Source organism: Platalea leucorodia (genome assembly GCF_965183815.1).
Source record: "Platalea leucorodia genome assembly, chromosome: 2".
In the NCBI taxonomy this organism is placed as follows: domain Eukaryota; kingdom Metazoa; phylum Chordata; class Aves; order Pelecaniformes; family Threskiornithidae; genus Platalea; species Platalea leucorodia.
The window spans coordinates 59,965,484-59,988,102 of NC_138824.1; the positions used below are offsets into that span (position 1 = coordinate 59,965,484).

The window sequence follows — 22,619 nt, forward strand, 5'->3', positions numbered from 1 at the left end:
GAAATTAGACCTAACAGTCAGAACTGTACAGCTCTTAGTAGAAATAAATGCAGACACTTACTGTTTTTTCAAATTCAGGCTGCTACCTTGCCTAAATGACAATACATCTCTTACATTTAGAATTAACTATGTTTACTAGAAGGAAAAACTCAACTTCAAATATTTTAATTATTACCAGACTTACTGAAATGGGCAGTCCCCTAACTATTTCTTTTTCAAGAAACAGTTTGAGCAAGTGTTGCAGTCCAAATGACAATACATCCAAGATAAAGAAGATTGTAATTAGTAATTATTTGGTTGCATTATCTCTCAATGGCCAAGAGTCATAAACTATGTAAATCAGAGTAGTCAGGCAAGTGTTGGACAGGAAAAGGGTTTCTGGTTAGAGAGGTTATAGACTCTGCTGAAGTTGCCTGCTCTGAATCAGAAGCAAGTCTGTCTAGATCATGATGACAACAGTTTGTCTAACTCATAGAAACCTCCAGTGAGATGATTCATAGGTTTTTAGCTTTTCCCAGTACCTCACGTAGCTGAAGATTTTTTCCTGACATTGTCTTCACTGACAATTAAACTAATTACCTCTTGTCTTATTCTAGATGAATATAAAAATAATTGATTTCTTTCCTTGCTCCTCCACAGTACTGATTAATGTAATCCAGTTCCCTCAACGTCAAAACCCTACTGAATTCAAGATATAGCATATGCAAAGCTTTCTCCTTACCACTAGGTGAGCTACACTATCAAAGAAAGCAGAGACTGATTTCACACAGTAACTTCCTGATAAATTATTTTAAAAATTGTTCCTTTTATAAATACACAAATATTAATATAGTAAGAAACAGCCCATATGAATTTATCTATGATACCTAGAAAGATACCATTTGCTAGATTCTACCTCCTCCTCCCACTTCATCCTATCCCTCAAAGCTAGAAGCAACGCTTGCCTTGCTTTGGGTTTTTGGCTCCTACCTTATCCCTTACAGCATCGAGTTCCTTTGGCACATTAGAGGACAGTCACAGCAGGCACTTCTGATCAAATACATCTAACTAGACTAAAAATCCTCTAGCTTTGAGTGAGTCTTGTTTTGACTCACTCTCTAATGGATCCAATTAGGTTCAGACTAGTTCTGGACCACTTTGGCCTTCTCAATGCCATACACTGCTCCTCATCCTGTCAAAGACGGACCTACAGGCTCTTTTTTCCTTCTCTTACTTTTGTTGTGTTTATTCAGGCTCTTCTTGCCACCTTTTATGTTTCTCACTATCACTTCTAGAGCTTTATCTTTTCCAAGTTATGTACTTCAGTTATTCCTCCATACTCATCCTTAGTCCCATATCCTTGTTTCCATTTGTTCTACAATTTGTATGACTAACAGTCAAAGCAGTTTCTTAATTTTTTTTAGTTTTACGATAGTTTCGCTGGTTTTTCCTTAATCTTGTTGCTTTTAATAACTGTTAGCTCTCCTAAATACAACAGCCCATTTGTTCTCACTCCATCTTTTGTGACCACCTTTCCCTAAAGGAAACCTCCAAATTCAAGTTTTCCCTAACTCCATCAACCTACAATTCCAATTTATGCACTGAAAGAATGGTCCTGAAAGATTTTCGGGTATCTATCTGGGATATTGATTTGTTTGGGCACAGTTTTACCCCTTTGCAGATTTCTCCTGATGCATCATTCCAGACAGAGCTCCACTGAAATTAATGTGGCTCTGCTTGAGGTGCAGCGGGACATCTATATATATGCATTTATAGGTCTGTCTAAAAAACTGACAAAAGTCAATAATAGGTTCGGAGAAGGAGTAGAGGAAGAGGGAAGGAAAGCAGAAGGACTACAGTACCAATGACAGACACACGGTATTACTATCAGCACTTGCAGCTTTCACTCTGGTGGAGGATAACATGTATCAGATGATCAATAAGCGTCTTTTATACTGTTTGAAAACACTTATTTCCTTTCTATGTAATTTCTATCTTGTAAATAACTGCACTTTTAAATGAGAAACATGCACTGTAGTTAATACTGACATCTTTGTTAAGAGGTGTTTGTGATTAAAAAATTGAAGAAAAAATCCTATTCTTTGGAATTTTCCTGTCTCGCCCTGTGACATAATTAAAAAATACTGAAGTTCCTTACTTACCTTATTAGCATGTGTCACATTAAAATGCAAGTACTCATAGAAATGAACCCAAACTTTATGCTACCAGAAATTCTTAAAATATTCTACTAAGTTTTTTTAATGCTCTGAAGCAGACTTTCAAACACCATGAATATGTGAGGAAACTTTTTTGTAAGGATTTACCTTAAAAGATATTTTATTTGACTGATTTCATTTCTACATAAAAGAAGATTAAGATGGAAGCACACTTAAGAAAGAAATACAATGTAAAATAGGTTTCAAGTCTTCAAAACTAATATATTTATAGTTCTATAAATAAGAATTACTTACCTTCTACTTGATCACTTTTTAATTAATGAATTATTGTTTAAGGATATAAGTTAAGTTATACACACATTTTTGACATAAAAAGCACATTCTAACGAAGTTAGAAGAATCAACAGCAGACAGGAAACAAACACGAATAATGTAAATGATGAATATTGTGGTAATGTATCACTTAATTCTTAGCTAAGGACCAATGGGAGACCAAATACCACATTTTCCCATGTAAAAAAAAAAAAAAAACAAACAAAAAAAACAAACAGTAGAACAAAATCACAAAAACATACATTCCAAAACCTCACATCAACAAAAAGTCCTCCAAAAATCCTTTTTCTTTTTGGTAATGGAGAAGTAACACAGCCTCCTGAATGTCATAAGTCATAGTAACAGTATGTAAAGAGGAAGGGAGAAACAAAGGAAAAGCTTCATTACATATTAATAAGGCTTCTATTGATACTATAGATGGCATTCAAATTTACACAATAAACCTCTATTCTGTAGCTTAAAATCACAAATTACCTTTCAGATCTCAACAGTAGAAAGTATGATATATTTATTCACAGGTTTTCACATCATTTACCTCCAGTAACAGTTTTGATTCAGTATCCTTTTACTCATGTGGGTCTTTCTCATTTCAAAACAATCTCTGCAGCAATTTCTATTTCGTATATATGAGGTTTCAGGTGCACTTGTCTGCTTCCTACCTCCTCCTGGTAATTGTCCTGTTGAGCCACTCAGAGATGGGCATTAGAACACTGCATTCACATTACCATCTTACGTTTCCAAGTTAACTGGAAGTTTTTATTACAGTAATTTTTTTTTTATTAAGGTAGCCAGCATCATACTATGCACTACTGGCTAGGTGGTACAGTATATCCTGATGCATTCCCTTTGAAAAGTCTTTTTCTTTTCCCTGACAACTGATACAAAAGTCTTCTTTTGAACAGCAATACAAATGATTATACATAACGGAAAAGGGGAAAAACTTATCAAAATAACTTTGCTTAAAAGTTTGCTAACTCCATGCATGTTTGGCTAATTCTATTACGGAAGGATGCATTTATCTTTGGCTCTGCCATTCTTAGGGTTATACAGAATCAAAAGTATAGCTACCCTTCACATACCCTCCATATCCTTCAGGAAAGGAAGCAGCAGTCTTAATGAACAAAAATAGAAAATTGGATGCTAGAATCTGTTACGCATGCATTTTTCTTGGAAAATCATTTGTAGCTGGGTTTTGCATAAGCTACTTGCATAATACTCACCGATTTTGACCCCCTCAGGCATACTGTTTGCAGCCTAATACTTCATTGCACTAAGCACCTGTAAATTTAACTGCAGTAATACTGCAGGGTGGATTTATCTCCATGTTTTCTTCACAATAAAGGGTGCAGTTAATTAGGCTCTAATGTTGACTTTTTCTGACAAATGTAGGTGATGTTTCTGATGTTTCATTATCTTTTTAGCAACTTGTTAAGCAAGGTAGAGAAGAAAAAAGAAAACACACATATAAGCAAGGTCCTATACTCCTCTTTGAAGGTTTGTTTTTTTGGTTGGGTTTTTTTTTTGGTTGGTTTTTGTTTGTTTGTTTTTCTTTTTTTGCAAAAGGCATAACTTGTCTTTGAATTTCTTAGTACTAGCATGACTAGCAGGCTGGTTTTAGGACAAATGTTCACCCTGCCTTCTGGACCACTAATTTTCAATATACAATTCACAAAATATCTGAAGCTGGTCTTCAAAGTGAAAGATGCAAAATATATTTTCGTGTATTATATTCCCTGGCATGCAGCATTTGAAAATATAGAAAGCGGAAGAAATAACTCAAACAAATTATACAGGACTTCAAGTAAATAATATTGACAAGCATTCTTTAAGCCCAAAGTAAATGCAATCATGTAATACACTACACATGCTGAGCTACACTTAGGAAAAGCATTCAAGGAGCTGTATTAAGCTCCCGAGGGCCAGAAGCTCTGACAACTGAGAAGACAGGTCTCTTGAGATGTCACGCTAACAACTAGCTTTAGATATTACTTAATTTTAGTTGTCAGCATCTTAAAAAAATAGTAGTTTAATGCTAAGTTAATGCTTTGGTGTCATACTAGCTTTATTTTACAAATTGGATATAAAGCCATTTTAATATAAAGAAATTGAAACAAGGGAGTACCTTCAGTTTCAACCTAAGATCTTTCATTATTATGGTGCTTTTAAGACGAAAGAGAAACTACTAAGTACGTCTCATCAAAAAAGAAAGAACCTTTTCCAATTTTATTGACTTAACTCCTTTCAAGCATAAAAACTTTAAATGTGATATCATTTAATTGAGAGGCCTGTATAAAAGTATAGCTATTTTTCTAAGTGCTATGTACATTTCAGATCACCTATGATGCTATTAAAAAGTAGGGGCCCAATCTAATAGCAGCATTAACAGGACTGTGGCCTGCAGTGCTTATAATTTCATTGCATTTCACTTAATTGTTAACCAATAGACATGGATGTTATATTTTTAAACTATGGGATTTTGAAATAATTATGGATTGCTCAATCTATATGCTCGGTCTGACATCTGAAATGTTTACTTAGGTTTAATCTCATCAATATTACTTTTATTTTACTCTTCTCCACTGCAGAATTTAAACCTAGAAGACAACAGAGCCATAGCAAAACTTTTCCAAGAAGGAGTAAAACATACTAAAAGTTGCAGCTTGGTTCCTGGTAGTGCTGCTTTGTCTTACTCTAGCACAGCTAGGAGATTTCCACTGTCAGGACCAAACTAGCCAGATCAGGTTGTGAAAGTAAGGTTTTATCAGTGTAGTGATAAGGCGGCTCTATATAAAATTCCCCTGGGGGAAATTACAGTACCAGTATTCAGGTAATCCAGTTAGCTAAAAAAACAGGCTTGAGGTAAGAAACAGTCATCAGAAACAGGAAAAAAAAAAGAGAAACAGAAAAAGCTCATTTTAGACAGCTACTTTGAGCATGAGGTTTTAGCCTATGGCAAACAAGCTGTATGAAAAAAATATACTTGTTCTGCCGCTGTGTTTATCATTTTGTTAAAGACAAGACTTTTACAGAATCTACTTAAGAGACATTTCTGGAGATGGCATGTGGATAAGCAATGTGATTTTGCCATGGTTTAGTGGCAGAAATTAGGATATTCCACACTGTAATCTACATACAGGCTTGCTGCAAAAAGAATTTCAAAGTTTTGTTAAATTCATTCTACCATAAAGTTATCTCAAATCATTTGAATCTAGGGCAATCATTTCAGTAGGGGTTTTCCAGGTGACAGACAGCTTTGTGACTACATTCAAACCGCACGCTATGGCGCTATGATGAATTTATTACGACTTTTAAATTCAAGAAAACAAGGAGAAATTCAGGTACCTGCTTTCTAACCCTGTCAGAGGCTGACTTAAAAACAGTCCAGAGAAAGAACTAGGGGCTCTGTGCAGACTAGCTTCTACTGTTACATGTTCACATATCTCAAATCTTTGCTATATACTTAACACTTGACACATACTTCTGTTACTATGGTCAATTAAACTCTTCTAAATTAAACAGCTTCCTAATTTTTTTTTCTTTTTTTTAAAAGAAGACAAGAATGCTTATTGGCATTCTTGCACAGCACACATGGGAGTTACAAAGCCACATTCATTCCTGCATATCGAGTTCTTAGGGGTCCCCAGGTGGAAGTCATTAACAAAATAAGAAGTTTCTGTCACCATACTATGGGTATTTGTTGGCACCTCAGCTCAGGTTTAACAAAGCTTTTTTCATGGAAGCAGCAGAGTTTCTCCCTCACTGAGGCTACCCAAAAGTATGAAACTGCTGATGTGTTTGAGAAATCCTCGGCGTATTCTTTTATTAGCATAATATAAGAAGATTATCATTTTAACAACCTGTCCTAGAAAAACCTGCCTTCCTATCAATGTTTCAACGCTGACGTTTAGAATGCACATGACAAAGAAAAATATGTTGATGAAAATATTTGCTTATTTTTATGTTTATTTGTTTTACCTATTCATACTATAGAATAAACAAATGAGTCTATTTATTTATTTGATTTTTTTTTACAGTTATAAGTAGATATTTACTTCAGAATAAAGGAACAATATGTCACCTTAATAAGGGCTTATCCAGCAGAGCTTGCTTTCCAGGTCACTCCAATCACACAGCGATACCAATTTGACATTAACTGAAAGATACTACTAACAATCTTAAGCATGAGCTTGAGAACCCCCTGCTGTCTACCAGTGAGGGGAATTGAGTTGGAAACCTTTAGAAAAAGCAGCAAGCCATGAAATGCCAAATAAAATTCCTTCTTCCATCAAGATAAAGGAAAAGAGTACAGCACTACTTTAACAAATAGGACTTGACAAAAAAGAGAGAAAATAGATGTGGGCATTTTTCAACATTTGTTGCTTTGCCGAATGGAACAATGTGAAGAAAAAAGGTTGTTTCATCTTTTTTGAGAAAAAAAAATCACATATGCATAAACATATTTACTGAACTTCTGAAGCCCTTTTCTTTTACAAAAATACCACCCAGTCTGATTAGAAATTACCAACAGATGGTAATAACTAAGAAGGCAAAACAATTGTCTAATTTTCTCTGATTTTGTATAAAGTTACTGTTACATAACTGTGAATGCAATGCTTCCTGATTTGATTATCAACACTTCCCTTTTATTGATACAAGCATGAAAGAAATACTCTGATTCTGCAAAATACACAGGTTCAGTTCTTGTAAAACTGGATAATAATTTGCATTATTCAGGGTGTGTTAACAGAGAATAGGTTCATTCTCAAAATAGTTTTGTGTTGTTTTGTTGTTTTGTTTTTTTTTACTTTAATGACTGTGATTAAATTACATCTTTATGTATAATTTACACTACTTTTATTCATGTGGGGGGGATATATACTAACACACCCCTTTAAACATATAAGCAATAGAAGCATTATTAAATTAGTTTGTATTTATGTTGTTATTTTCTTGTGATTTTCTAGAATTTTGACTAAAAATTCCAGGAAGATTTCAGCATTCTCCCCAAGCCTAAATAAGAACAAAATTCAAGATCTTAAAAATTTTGTTGAGTAATTATTTCTGGAAATAAAGTAAACTTTTTACCTGAATAATTTCAAAGTATCTCTTGCAAAATATTTTTAATTTTTAGTTACTATCATCTTAAACAAAAATATTTTAATTTTCCCAAGTTGTCATTTTTACTTTTTGCCCTGCAAAACCATTAATGACCCCAAGACTTTCTAGTATTTGCTACAAATTTTTCAGTACTCTGGTTAAATTCCATTAATGTAGACAACAGACAATATTTATTAGGACAAGTAATGTCTTTCATTTTACCTTGTATTAAGTCCAACGAGATGTTTTAAAAAACCACTTATTTTGCTGACTCAGGTGATGTTTGAGCACAATCAACTTTCCTCTGCTCCCATTAACACTAAGGAACTGGTGTCATAAACAGCTACAGTATCACAACTGTTATTCATCATTCCTTTATTCAGTAATATCATAAGTTAACAGTTACACTCATGGACTTCTTTTGTGACTTTTCAGTTAAACAACCCATCAATGTCTTCTTCACGTTTCCATGACTAATGTTTCATTCCACAAATCTATCCAAGAAACTTCTACCACTGTAGGCTCACACAAAAATATGTCTACGGAAGTCGTGAGGATAACAAGGTTGTAGTGTATTTATTTTTAAGACCAGGACTGCAGAACTCCGTGCTATATTTCTGAGTTTGGTGTATCTACAGACGAATGAAACTGAACTTGCCTCTTCAAAGCTAACAAAATCTGTGATCTGCCAGAATAAAAGGACACTTTGTGTGAACTTTGCCTCTTGTCTGCACCTGACTTGTCCAGTGCCCCCACATTTCCTATCAGGGTAATTCCAACAATTTCAACTGAGGCTATTTTTACCTTGAGTAGTTTCAGGCAAAATTTACTAGTGAGACTGTTTTCATCTGATTGGCAGAGTTTGAAGTGAACCTACTATGATCTACCTGTCAATCATCTAACCCTAATCCTTTCTTCTGCTTCCTTCTTTCTCAATGTCATATTTATACATCCATAGCTGTGTGTCCAACACTATTTCTCACATGCCATCTATAGAGCAGTCACCTCCATACAATAATCTTTGAAAATCAAAAATTAACTGATATCTCTTCTACTCTAATCATGTCAGTTGAAGAAAAGTGGCTTTCACAGTTCTGAGTAGGATAGCACAGGGCCGGATGCTGTCAGCTGTCAAAAATGCAGTGAAATTTCTGTAAGTATTAAGGGGAAATATCAATTTTATCTCTTATTCTGTTTTCAAAGGCTATACTTCAGCCACCTTCAATGCTCAAATGAATGCTAAATGGGTGATAGAATTGCCTCAGCCGATGCTTCTGAAGTTGTCACTTCTAATGCCTGAAAGGCCGATTCCTTCATCTCCTTTGCTGCTGCTGCCAATATATACTCGAAAACGAAGAGACAAGGGCACACTCCTGATCTTCAAATGTCAAGAAGAAAATAGTCAACTCAGTCCCCCTCACAAACAACATAAGTGTTGAAAAAGAATATTAAATGCTGCCTCTTGCTGTCTTACCCTAAGCCTTAAAAGAAGTTCTCCAGAAAACAGAAGGAGGGAAAAGAAGCACAAGGTATGCAGGTTGAAATTAAACATACTTTTTACTAACAGCATTCAGATGTTGAATTAAACAGAGGGATTCTCCCTGCTATACTTTGTCCAAGAAGAAGGTGAATGAGAATGATGCTTACACTTATCCAAATCCTTCTGGTACCTACCAAAGTATAGCCCAATAGCTCCAGATCCCACTGGAATGAATGGAAAAATTCCTACCAAATCTAAAAATTATTCTATGCCATTATAAAAAGAAAAGACTTCTGAGAGAATACATTTTCCAGTTCATATCTCCCTGAGAACATCAATAATTTACAGAGATAGTCCTTCCAGATTATTCTTGATTAATTATACTTTACTTTTTTGTCTGCCTAGTCTATTCTCACATTATCACAGTAACGTGCCCCTTGCTCTTCCCTTGGCAGGGAGTATCAAACATATTCTAGGATAAAGAAAACAATACCAATAAGGATTGTAGAATGTGGTTAATCACAGGCAGGTCTGCTTTTTGATTAAAATTTTATAAAAATTAAACCCTTAGTTTTTTTAAACAAAGCCATACTCAGCCAATAATGTAAAACACTGGTGGAAGAAACAGTAGTACTTGGCAGATAAAAAAAAATCTTATACTTCTACCTATTCTTAACATCTTCTAAGTTACTTCTAGGAGTAGACCTTTTCATAATATTATTCTCTTTCCTGATGATCTGGACGGTGCTCAGTTTTGGCCTGTAGCCTGAATGGCAATGTGACAGGGTATAACTGCTTAGGGGACATCAGTCTCAACACGGAAGTCAGATGCTGGCCAAGAGGGACATGAAAAAGAGAACATATTATGCTTTTGAAATGTTGGCTATATTTTGTTTTGTGCCTGTGGTATAAAACCCTTTCCCTATCTTTTTAAAATTCACCAGCCGTTAGGCAGTTCTGCAATAAGTAAACAATTCCATGGTGAATTAGGCAATCACATCTCTTTTGTGGAAAACTCTAGGTCTTTAGCTGTGTACATCTGTGGAGCCGCAAAGTACTGGTATTTCATTTTCACGTTGAAACACTTTGTTTTCAGCTTTGAAGCCACAATCACACTAAAGATTAAGTAATATAATGTAAATGTCTGGCAATACTAAAAAATTTTATCATCCTGTTAATAAGCCAAAGCTATCCGCAATGTGACATGCTATTGGAAAAATAAATCCACAGGTGCACAGAAGGAATTAAGTCTTCAGCTTTTTGTTTCACTTACTCAAAGTACAGGGTTTTCCTGCAGATCCTGCATATTAAGTCCAGGCGTTCATGTTTTGCCAGGTAGTGACATTGTGTCACTTTTTATTACAAAATGTTTAGTGACAAATATATCAGGAGAACAGAATGTAGAGAACAGTCACAACTGAATTCAAACACGATGGGGTGAATCGTCCACTCACCCCTACTCCAACATTTTTACTGCAGGATTCAGGTTTGACTGCTGATTTTCTACAGATTTATGATTCCTTTCGAGACACCCTTGGGGAGAGACAGTATGTCCCCAAGGTTGTATTTGTAGTCTGCTAAAAAACAAGAATCCTTGTCAAGTCAACAGGAACCAGTCAAGAGAGCTTCTCACCTGACAGTGAACAGAATATGTTGAATAAACATCGCACAATAAACCTTGCCAGGTTAACCCTTGCAAGAGGGATTTTTGAAAGTGCTCAGTTATGCCAACCCTGCTACCTATGAAATCAGCAATTGTGATCAGCATCAGAATTAGGCCAACACTTGATACTTCTGAGAATTTCGGTGCCCTCCAATATCCAGACAGTATTTCACAAATTTGAAACTGGAACTTTTATTTGATTAAAGATGCATGCATGTAAAGATTACGCTAAGCTATGGGCAGAAAAGGCCCCACCATTGCTAGGTGTTGTTCTGATGCCACGCCACAGCTAGTGCTTGGTCAAGTAACAGGACAGATGAACCTCATACATTCCTCCTGGAGGTCTGTATCAGCCTGTCTCCACCTAAAACTGCCTCTCTGATGACTGAATAGTGTCCCAAAATGAGGAAAAGATGAGGAGGCAGGAAAGAGTCACACTCTACATAGAAAAATGTCAAAGGTAGGTTGTAAGGTCTATGATACTTGTCTAAATGACCACATATGATCATGGACTATCTATGGAAATACCCCAGGGATCACTGTTAGGGAAATTTGCCAGCAGAGAAAGTGGAGGATTGAGGAATTTGACATGAGAAACCAAGAGGAAGATGAAGACTTGATGTTTGCTACAACTACGTACAAGTTACCGGATGCTTGCTTTCCTAGCCAGTTTTGTATAGACATCTGAAAATCAGTCCTAACACATTCATTGACATTGTAAGTGAAGTCTAATCAGCAAATAATTAAATACAAATTTAGCCAAGGGGAAAAAAAAAAGTGGTCTTGAGTTATCCTTTCAGAGGTTTAGTCCCACAGGAATGAGAAGGCTTCAGAGATGATCCCAGTCATTTATGTGGACACCCACAGACTGTCACAGCTCTGCAAAGACGCATGCCATGTCTAGTCCCTGGCCACAGAAAATCCAACAGGGGAAAGCTGGTGGAAGCAGCCTCCGTCCCCCCCAGCATGCACACATAAGACAGGAGGCCATGAACACACTCGGGCAGCTCCCAGATTATTAGGCTCTGCCAGCCAGCAAGAGGCCAGGGTAAGGGGTCATTAGTCAGGACACGCAGAATCAGCACTTCTACGGGCCTGCCCAGATGGTCAAATTTCCATGCAAGATCCAGCCCACGGCTAAAGCTACCTCACCAAGGAGGAAGAAACCAAAACATCCTAAATTTTTCCACAGGAGCACTTGGCATATGGGAAGATTACAGGGGACATAAATTTATCACTGACCATCGTTCACTAATCTCAGCTACACACTTGCCTATTCAAGTGAAAAAATTAATATGCTGCAACAAGAAAATAGATGTGTATAATAGAAATGTAAAACAAGACCAAAAAAATATCAAGAATAATATGAAACCTGTTTTGTTCCAAAAATGTAATAGATATTATGTATAAATCAATCATTAACATCTATAACACTAACACATAAGACATCTATGGCTATTGCATTGCAAATAACACTTTCATTTTACAGCAGTGGCGAAGACTGCTGTGGCTTTTTTCAACATTTGGCATTTATAGAAACATATCTTTTATACAAAGCCCTGTTATGTAGAGTCGCATACTACAATAACATGTTAAATATACTGTCCTTCGTCTGCAGCTCATCTTAAGGACCACAATTTATACAGAACAGCGTTGCAAAGGTACAATGACAAATTAACACTCACAGACTTGAGCCCACATCATCTTATTATAGGATATGTAGGGTGCCTTACCAAGCTACCTGAAGTTATGGGAAGCTTGCATAATTTTCTTTAATTACATAGGTAAATACAACATTTTCCTCTTTTATGTTAATATTATGGGATATAAATTGAATATTCTGATCCAGTTAGTTAAAAGTTTTAGAGAAATTATTAGAAATTAACAAAATATGCATTTGACTACGTCATTTCTGCAAGATAATACTGAACTTTTCTCGCATAATGAAAGCACATTTTTGCCTGACTAAAGCAATTCTTCAGCCCACCAGAAGCTTTTTTTTGAAAATCGACTTTATTTTTAAAAGCTCATAGTTCATTTCTGTTCATCTATCTTGGTATCTAGCCATACATCTTTTGGAAATAGCCCTGAATAACAGAAGGTGCCTTAACTATGCAGCTACAGCTGTGATAGACAGCAACACTTGGGTCTAACTGTTGTTGTTCTACTCCACATAGAGTTAATTTTTATTTCTTATCTAGAAATCTTGAAGATGCAGTGAGAAGTCTTCTTTACATCATAAGAACCAAATTTATTATGAAAGGGATTTAAACTTACCATAAAATCCATCTACAATCGTCTTCAATATTTTGAATATTCATTAATCAATAATGGAAAGAAGTAGTAGGGTTTTGTTTTGGAAACATATTTTTGGTAATTGTCTAAAATTTGAGAGATTTTAAATCTTTGCTAGCTACTTTTTATACTTTGATGCAATGAATGAGTAAGATTAAATAGTAATGAATAGAAAATGAGAAATTTTAAACATGATCCTTTTGCTTGTGCAGTGACAATTACCACGGAAGTAAAAGAACAGAAGACAAGAGGGGTATTGGAAGACTCTACAATACACAGTGAGACAGCATTCAACATTTAGGATTACAGACAACCCCATATGTCTAAGAACAAGAAAGCTGAGAATAAAGAAACATCCAGAAAAGTGTAATCGTATTTATGCAACAAAACAAACATTGGCCAAAAATACAGGGAGGTTACCATGAGAAACAGAACTGCCAGAAGCAGAAATTTGACAGACTAGATTAAGCTGCTGGTCCATCAAGCCTGTGCTCAGCCTTTGGCTGTGACCATTGCACAATAGTTCAGTGAAAAACCTCTTTCAGCACATCTACAGTAAGTGATGCCATATATTGAGGAAAGCATTCATCTTGATCCCTGTGGCAATCATCTTACTTCCTGAAGCATGAGATTAGATTACCTCATTTTAGCATACCTACCTACTGTTACTATTCCTTGTCATACAATTATTAGTTGAAAAATATCCAACTACAGCTGCTGACTCTGTGATCTTCCATGCTTTGACAAGAAGTTTGGAAGAGCAGCTTTTTAACCTCGATGCATTTATGTACATTTCTGTAATCTTAGGGAAAGAGAACTCATATATCAAGAGATTTTTTGCATGTACATATGAGAGATAAACGTGGGAAAGGAAAATAAATATTTTAAGCAAATATGAAAGTGTTTCTTATAGATAAAAAATTTCAGCTAAGTCCTGTCAAGGATATTGCGGACATTAATGAACCAAATAGGACACACGTATTTGGTTTAAGTGGCAAGAAACATCATTGCAAGTTTTGAGTCAAATTCTGTTATTACCCCCAGTATAGCGTTTAAATGGCAGGAGATGCCAGAGCTGCCACAGATAAAGAAGCCACACTAAAATACTGTATCTTTATAGTACTAATTATCTTTTTGTATATTCAAAGTAGCATATTTCTTTAACTAGTATTGTTTATGAACTGTAGTTCAAATAGTAGCCGTTTCTGCATGTGAAAGACTCAGAGAGGTAGTAACAAATGCAAGCATCAGACTTGAACAATGGTGATATCATCATAAACATTTGTACAATGATGATATCATCATAGAGTTTTCTACAGTTCTGCTTAGCTGTGCTATTTCTCCACTTTCTTAAATCCCTGCTTATCACAGTCTCCTGTCAGCCTCATTCCATTCACCTCTTTCCTTCTCATTTCTCTCCTGCCCTATCAAACTCTCATGTGTCTGTGCATGCCTCCTTTTTCCCTTACCTTGTGTGTGAAAACACTGGCTTCAGCACATTCAATCAAAAATGTACTGAAAGCCTAATCCACTGAAAAAAGTCATGGACTTAGTATGTACTTTAAACCCGTTTTCTATTATACTCTGTAGCAGGGACATCTGGCACTATTTTGTACAATACAGCAGGGCTATGTTATCAGGTGTTCCTTAAGTGCCACCATAGAATAAATAAATACATTAGCAATTTTCTACATTTATTTTTGGCAGGCAACTTGAGAGACAAATTATCTACCTCCAGACACAGATATAAATAAGTATAAACCATGCAGATGTTTTCCTCCTCCCTGTCAGTGTATTTCAACTACTTCTGGAACATGCTGAACTTGTTTACCTTTTGAGCAATGCAGCCCAACTTACGGAGGAATGCAGCCCTGAAATGTGCTATTTACTGCCCTCTCAAACAAATTTTTGTCATATGAAGCAAATATAGGTCACCTTCCAACACATACCAAATTGAATAAAAGATAACAGGCTATGCAAAGAAGGTATTCATACATAAGAAAGCACTTCGGTGGTAAGCCCTTAAAATTAGCTGATGGAGCTTGTGTAAGGTCTATGCGTTTACACTCATAAAAATACCGCTGTTAACAGAACTGGTTTTCAAAAGTCTTTATCAGAAGCTGTGATTTTCAAATAATTAAATTTACCCATTTTCCTCTCTCCAAAGTGTGCCCAAGTAGTTCCAAGGCACAGATAATGACAAGTGAACTAAGGTCCTATCTCTGTGTTAGTAAAGTCTATGCTGGGACACAAGAGTGTGGGAGCATGTTGAGACCCTAAAGCATAAGTCTGACATAAGAAAGAAAGTCATGTTTCCTATTGAACACAATATTATTAAAGGAGCCACTCCACTCTGATGTGCTTACGTTCACAAAACCACAGATACCTCAAGAGCAACAAGATTTACCCTATTCTATCATTCAGTATACCTCTGACTACAAGAACAAAAGCCTACCTCTTTAAAATCATAGAGCAAGCTCATATTTGTCCACATCCCTCTAAATAGACACATTCCTAACTATTTCTACAGTACCTTGAACGATAGGGAACAACCTCTGCCAAAACCTAGGTTAACCACTGTTATACTGTGACAACAAAAATTCAACAGAAAAATGCTGCCTCGATGTCACATTAATCTTTTTCATTATTCTTGCAAAAAAATATTAATTTTAAACCATCACATTTCCTCTTTGGTTTTGTCTAATTTAAACTTCCTTCTGTTCTGTTTATTATAAGGTTTTATGTACCTCTGAACCTTCAAACTACTGCACATGCTAAGTGTTCTTATTCCAAAGAGAGGCTCTATGAAAAGCTACCAGAAACTTATTTTTCGCTTGACTTTGATTTATGTACTAGAAATATGGATTACTTCAGTTCTCACTCTTTGCAGGCTGTACTGTCTATGCTCCTATCTTCTTCCTTGAGGCTGAATTTTGTTCTCCTCAGAGAGGTCAATTATGTGGGCTTAAAGAAGTGGTGGAAATACCAGCAATGGAAAGCTGCTGAAATGTCAGGAAAAACCATCAAATGTTTTTCTTTCGGGTGAGAGTTGCCAGAGCGATACAACAAATACACTTCCCAGTAACAGATATTGATGTTTTCTCTCATTCATGAAGGCTGTGATGCAGACTGGCACCCTACTGCCGCAGAAACACTACCCAACCAACACCCTTCCAACACCCTCGACACCGCGTACCATGGCAGATCAAACACAAACCACCATCTTACAAGAAGATTATTCTGTAAAGTGAGTAATGTGCTGTCCCTAATTCTGAAATACTTCATAAAAAGTTGGTAAGCCCTCCTGGGAATGCAGCCATGTCTCTCCGTTACTCTCTACACCCTCCCAGAGAGGTTCCCACTGCCCCATACACAGCAGAGGAGCTCTGGAGCTGCAGCACACAACTCCAGCCCGGCACCACGCTGGCAGAGGTGACCAGGCAGTTCAGGCCTGGCCCTGCAGGCTCGGTCATCTTTTAAAGCACCTCTGTAGTTCATCAGCCTTACTAAGAAACCATGCAGGGGATTGCTATGACTTTAATATCTGCTGCTGACAATATCACAGGCATACTCTTCCCTTTCTGGTTTTGTCCACATCTCAGGTCTCAGTGAAAACTGGCAGAAGAAATGGTTAAAAAGGAAACACGAAGAGGAAAGCACAAGCAGGTAAAGGTGGTTTAGGGTTAGGAATTTTTTCCCTTCTACAGTTTAGTTTTTCCCTTTTCTCTTACTCTGATAGCCACCAAATGTTGAGAACACCCTGCTAAACTGCTCCTAGGATGAAAAAAAAAAAAACAGTAGCCTTTCCAAACCCTCCCAGATACATCAAGTAATTCCTGAGAGAAATTCATTGATATAGTCCAAGAAGACTATCATATCCTCACCTTAGGAAAATAGGAATCATAAAATGGACTAACATATTTGTCCTGGTTTCGGCTGGGATAGAGTTAATTTTCTTCTTGGTAGCCAGTATGGGGCTGTGTTTTGGGTTTAGGATGAGAACAATGTCGATGATACACTGATGTTTTGGTTCTTGCTAAGTAGTGCTAAGCTGTTGCTAAATAGTCACTAAGCAGTGCTTACACTGGTCAAGGACTCTTCAGCTTCCCATGCTTTGCCAGGTGCACAAGAAGCTGGGAGGGGGCACAGCCAGGGGGGCTGACCCAGACTGGCCCAAGGGCTATGCCATACCGTATGACGTCATGCTCAGCGTATAAAGCTGGGGGAAGAAGAAGGAAGGGGGGGTCATTCGGCGTGATGGCATTTGTCTTCCCAAGTAACGGTTACACGTGATGGAGCCCTGCTTCCCTGGGGATGGCTGAACACCTGCCTGCCCATGGGAAGCAGCGAATGAATTCCCTGTTCTGCTTTGTTCGTGTGCCCAGCTTTTACTTTACCTATTTAACTGTTCTATTTTGTTTTTACTTCAATTATTAAACTGTTCTTATCTCAACCCACAAGTTTTCTCCCTTTTACCCTTCTGATTCTCTCCCCCATCCCACCAGGGGGGAGTGAGCGAGCAGCTGAGTGGTGCTTAGTTGCGAGCTGGGGTTAAGCCACGACAATATTATAAGTTTTACCTCTGAGTTCATCCTGTTATGACAGCAGAAAATCCTAGAAGCAAAACAAGAAGCTGCAGCCCCCCTGAAAGTTGAACTAATGAACCTTTTGCAAAGTGAGTTGACCAAAATTAGCATCAAAACCAACAAAAGCTTCTGCCATGTACTGCGCTGCCACCTTCCTGCTGCGGGCAATGCCTGTTCCCCATGGAGAATCCCTGTGGCTGTGCTCATTTTTTCAGTGCATGGAGCCAGTTCCAGTCCTTTTGATTTTGACAGGTTCAACCCTGGAAATAAAACCTGATCTTGCCCACCCTTTCCAAAGGTGAGATAGGAGTAAGGCATATTTTTGGACTTTAACATATGAAGTCCATAGCTATTATGTCAAAAATCTTGCTAGTAACTGAGATGGTTCTTTGTGGAAAAATCCAGCTTCTACAACTAGCTTTCACAGTGATGAAGTCAGTCGTAAATACTGAATTATTCACAGTTCATTAATCCATCTAAAATAAATTTCAACTCAGTTTTATAATTCTCATTGCTCACTAACATACACCTAGAATTGGGAAGCTGTCACTAAATAAATATATCCTAATTATGAGTGGATATATATGGATATACATATATAAGCATAGGTATGCATACACACACAGAAATAAAGTTGGATGCAATAGACCAAAGCTTAAAAAAAAGGTGAGCTTCATGGATAGTCTTTAAGTGGGCTAACCCTTAAAAGTGCAAGGAAAAAACTGAATATGAAAAGGCTCTTGTTCTCATATTTTATATGATAGAAAATAACGAATCATGGTATTACAATAATTACTTTAAATACATTGAAAAATAAGGTTATAATTTTGGAAGAGTATTTTCTCTCAGGAATTCTGCAAAGTCGTATCAAACTCCAAAGATTTTGCTTCTCCTTTATTTGACAAGGCTTTGATGGTGTGTGTTAGGGACCCTGACTCGATCAGTCCCCAAAGGACAGAATACAAATCTCAACTGCTGCAGCAGGCAAAATAGGTATGAAAAGCTCTTGAGACTGACTTTCCTACACAATTTGCTGTCCTTCTATTTCTAAGAAAGAAATACTGCCATAACACTCTTCTATGATATTTCTGCACTTTTTTCCTAGTTCTAATTCTCTGAATTAGTTGAAAAAATCTTAAATATGACAGAATAAAATAAGAAAAAACAAGACTTCCACACTGACACAAACAACCATTAAAAAAAAGATTTTTTTTTAAAAAAGCAAGAAAACAATGCAAATCTGCATTTGATAATCTATATGTAAAACTGGTCTGTCACTGTACCTTCATTTTCCTTTTACTGAATGCTTCATATCAGAGGAAGCAGGATCACACATAATACCTTTCCTGTCAGTGTTGTTGCTTAATTAGTCAACATCACGTGAAGCTTATGATAAAAATAATTGAGATGGGGCCTTCAATCTCTGAAGAGAGGCATCAACACATAGGATATACTCACAACCTATGGATTTCATATACTGTGAATGGAAAAAGGGATACTGAGGTATTCTGCAGAGAAGGACTATACAGGACTTCGGTCTCAACTTAGACTATAAATGCTGCTTAGTCTATAGTGCATGCTTCAGTTTTTTAAAATGTTTATAAGAAATTGGTAATATATCTAAATATATGTAAATTTTAACTCACATTCCCACTATGTGGCACTTCTTTTCAGTGATGACAGTTGGCATACAAAACTTAGAAAACTTTTTTTCTCCCATCCTCCCCTGAATAGCCACAGGAAAAACATATATGACATGTAATACAGAACTTCTGCATTGCAGGTGCAACACATACACAACTGTGACAAAGAGTCAAAAAAAGCCACCAACAAGACAGTAATAGAAAGTGTTTGGTTAAAAATAGTTTTCTACAAACGATAGCATTTAAAATATTCTGCATGCAGTATATCTTCATCTTGATCCTCAGAGAGAAGACAGACTTCTCTCTGATGCTTTGTCTTCTTATTTTCAAATGCATTAGTCTCTAAGCTGAAAGCAGGCAATTGCTAAGACAAAAATGTATTGTCAATGTTTTCAATATGTTAACATGAAACAACCAAACCTGTATTACAGCACTGATGTTTTGAAATCACTACCTTTAAATTTGCATTAGATTACCAAGTATTACTACTTTTCAACTTGACCAAAGTGTAAGTTGAAAATCATTTTGTAGACATACCAAAACTAAAGGCTTGCACTGAATTTTCTAATGTGTCACATCTCTGTGTCCCCTAATGGGCCACTCATCTTCCATTCTCCGCACGAGGAAGAGTAAGCTGTACATTCCAAAAACACTCATTTCCTTACCTTTCACAAGGTAAAATGACAGATTGAGACACTCTCCCAAGAAATTTTTAAGTCAAATAATACACTCAAAACATAACAACACTCACAGAACAAAATTCAGAAGTACTTAACAAGTTGCCAATAACTACAGGAATATACGAAGTCATCAAGTCCAAAAATCTTGCCATTAGTGGCAATGAAGTATATGCAATCCTGCAAAACATTAAACACGTGGATTACATTTGCCTTATACATAATCTTTTATTTATATCCATGAGACTTATGACAACCCAAGTAATCTGTGTTGCTCAAAAGGAAGACATAGGAACAAAGCAATTCAGATTCTCACTGGTGTGACAGAACTATCTTGTTACACCTGAACATGTTCTAAGGGTTCTGTTCACATCTATTAAAAGTCTGGATCCAGCCATCTCTTCTTATCTTGCCTTGTACTTTCCACTCCTTTCCCTTGCCCAGATGACACCATTCATTTGACTTGGACCATTTCCACATAAACACAGTAGCTGCCAGAATTTGTTCATGTAGGGTCCCTCCCTGTGCAGAACTACCCATCAGGAAACTGGTACATTTTCTGAAATTTATATTTCTTTCTGAAGGACTGAGAACTCACTTCAGAAACAGTGCTGGGCAAGAATGTACTCTTAACTGTACCAACATATTAAAAAAGTACTGTTCATGCCATCTTACTGAAATGAGGTGATGGAACTGGGAAGTCCGCAATGCATTTTCTTTAATAGCTCTAGGTGTTTTCTTCTAGTTTTCTTCCTTCTGACAGGAAATATTGCATGTTTTCCTGTGACAGAGTTTTTTATTTTGAACAGAGAAAATAAATGTTTTCAATCATACTGCCAGAGTTTTCAGCAGACATTTTAGGAGGAGGAATTTTCTCTTTGCCTTGACATTGGCATTGAAGATTAGTTCCATTTTTTCTTCCTAATTAGCTTTTCCAGGACAATTGTATATTTGAAACAAACAGAATACTTTCCCTCAGGGCATCAGAAACTTAATCTGTCCAATTTCCTTTCAACGGACATTGAAAACAAAGCAGTGTATTGTAACTCAGTGGGGAATTAAGAACTACGTGACGTAAAAAATGGAAAAAGCACTATGTAAATAAATTCAACATAGATGGCAATAAAAATATAGTAATGAAAAATCCTTTAAGCCACCTTGTTAATACCTGACAGAACTGCCTGTTCATATTAAAGTCTGTTTGCTTTTCAAAGGAGGTTAAGACACTAAATTTACATGAAACTGAGGATTTTTATATTCACAACACACTGAGTGATTAGCATTAAATCATTTGGAATATCTTAAACAATCTGAGGACTTTCCGATCACTTTATCCAGCAGTCTTCTTTGTGACTCAAAAGATTTTTTCTTAAACTTTTATCATTCTACAAAGATATAGTCTTTATTTTCCTGATATCTGAAATAAAAAAATCAATAATGCTAAGCATACAATTACAAGATTATGGTGATAAACCATAAGTAACTGTTGGAGCAGCTTTTGAATTCTGATCAACAGGTCACTAAGAAAATAATTGCAGGTCTTTATTTAAAAATTCTGGAGAGTTTAATTGAAAATAATGATCTTTGTGATGTATTGCACACTACCAGTATAGCCTACCAGAAAAAGAGCTCTACAGAATGTTTTTTTAGGACTGCTAACACACAGACTTTCATACCTAGTATACAGTAATTTCTACTGTATCCCATTTATAGATATGCTGCATACATACATGAGTACACAGGTGTGTGTACTATATGTATATACATATATAGACATTATAGAACTTCTTAAAAGTGAATATGCATCTCATTCCTGCGTAGATTTCAACTTCAGCTGTGCCTCTTAAACAGAGTTCAGACAGGTACTTACTGATGTGTAGAGGAAACCTTCTCCATTTAGGGCTATATACAACCCAGTCTTTACACCCTGGATAGCAACAACTCGAAGTCCCACTGGTATAAGGTTGAATAACGCTGTGAAGAAAAAACATGACCAGATATGAATATACTATGGTTATTAAAATAGTCTAATAAACGTCATTAGTAAAAAGAAAGAAAACTACTCCCTGTATTTTTTTTTCTGATTTTAAAATTAAACTAATTCAGAAAATCTTGCTTCTAGTAAAGTTAAGCCTTAAAATTAAAGCCTAAGTATCTAGCAATAAGTCCTCCAATAGTTCGGTATTTGGCAGAAGTGCTAACTAGCAAATACAAAGCACAGTAGACTGGACTGTAATCATCTATGCAGCACTGCAGACATGAATATCTCAGGCAATCTGAAAAGAGTCAAAAAGCCCAACAGTTCCGTCATCAATGTAAACTGATCATAAGGGTAATACTTGTGAGATACCCTGCAGAAAACATATATCTCTGATTCTGGCAAGTAGCTTTTTATTTTCTTAGGCATTTTTATGGTTTTGGATTAAGATGTGCTCTCATTAAAGATTGCTTTCAAGGGGTCTGTGATTTCAAATCAAAAATAATGTTTTGCTTTTGTGAATGATATATTTGATACAAGAAGTAGTACACAGACCTCAGGTAATGGCAGAGGCTTACCCTAGTTCAGAAAAGCATTGAAATATGTGCTTGACTCTAAATGTGCATAAATGCTATTAAGCTGAATATACAACATGCTCAAAGACTGAAATTCTGGGGGAAAAAAAAACCAAAACAACAAAAACCAACCAGC

The 22,619-nt window shown here is 36.3% G+C and overlaps 1 protein-coding gene across 3 annotated transcripts in view; it reads right to left on the reverse strand.

The window, feature by feature from the left end:
- The window catches only part of FGF14 (fibroblast growth factor 14), a gene marked incomplete at both ends in the record, with an annotated part of 406,449 nt that overhangs the window by 72,267 nt on the left and 311,563 nt on the right, over positions 1–22,619 (reverse strand). For all 3 annotated transcript variants that reach the window (XM_082330759.1, XM_082330757.1, XM_082330758.1), the window contains one exon: positions 21,801–21,904. In XM_082330759.1, the coding sequence (XP_082186885.1) occupies positions 21,801–21,904 (104 nt within the window). The remainder of the gene's footprint in view (positions 1–21,800; positions 21,905–22,619) is intronic.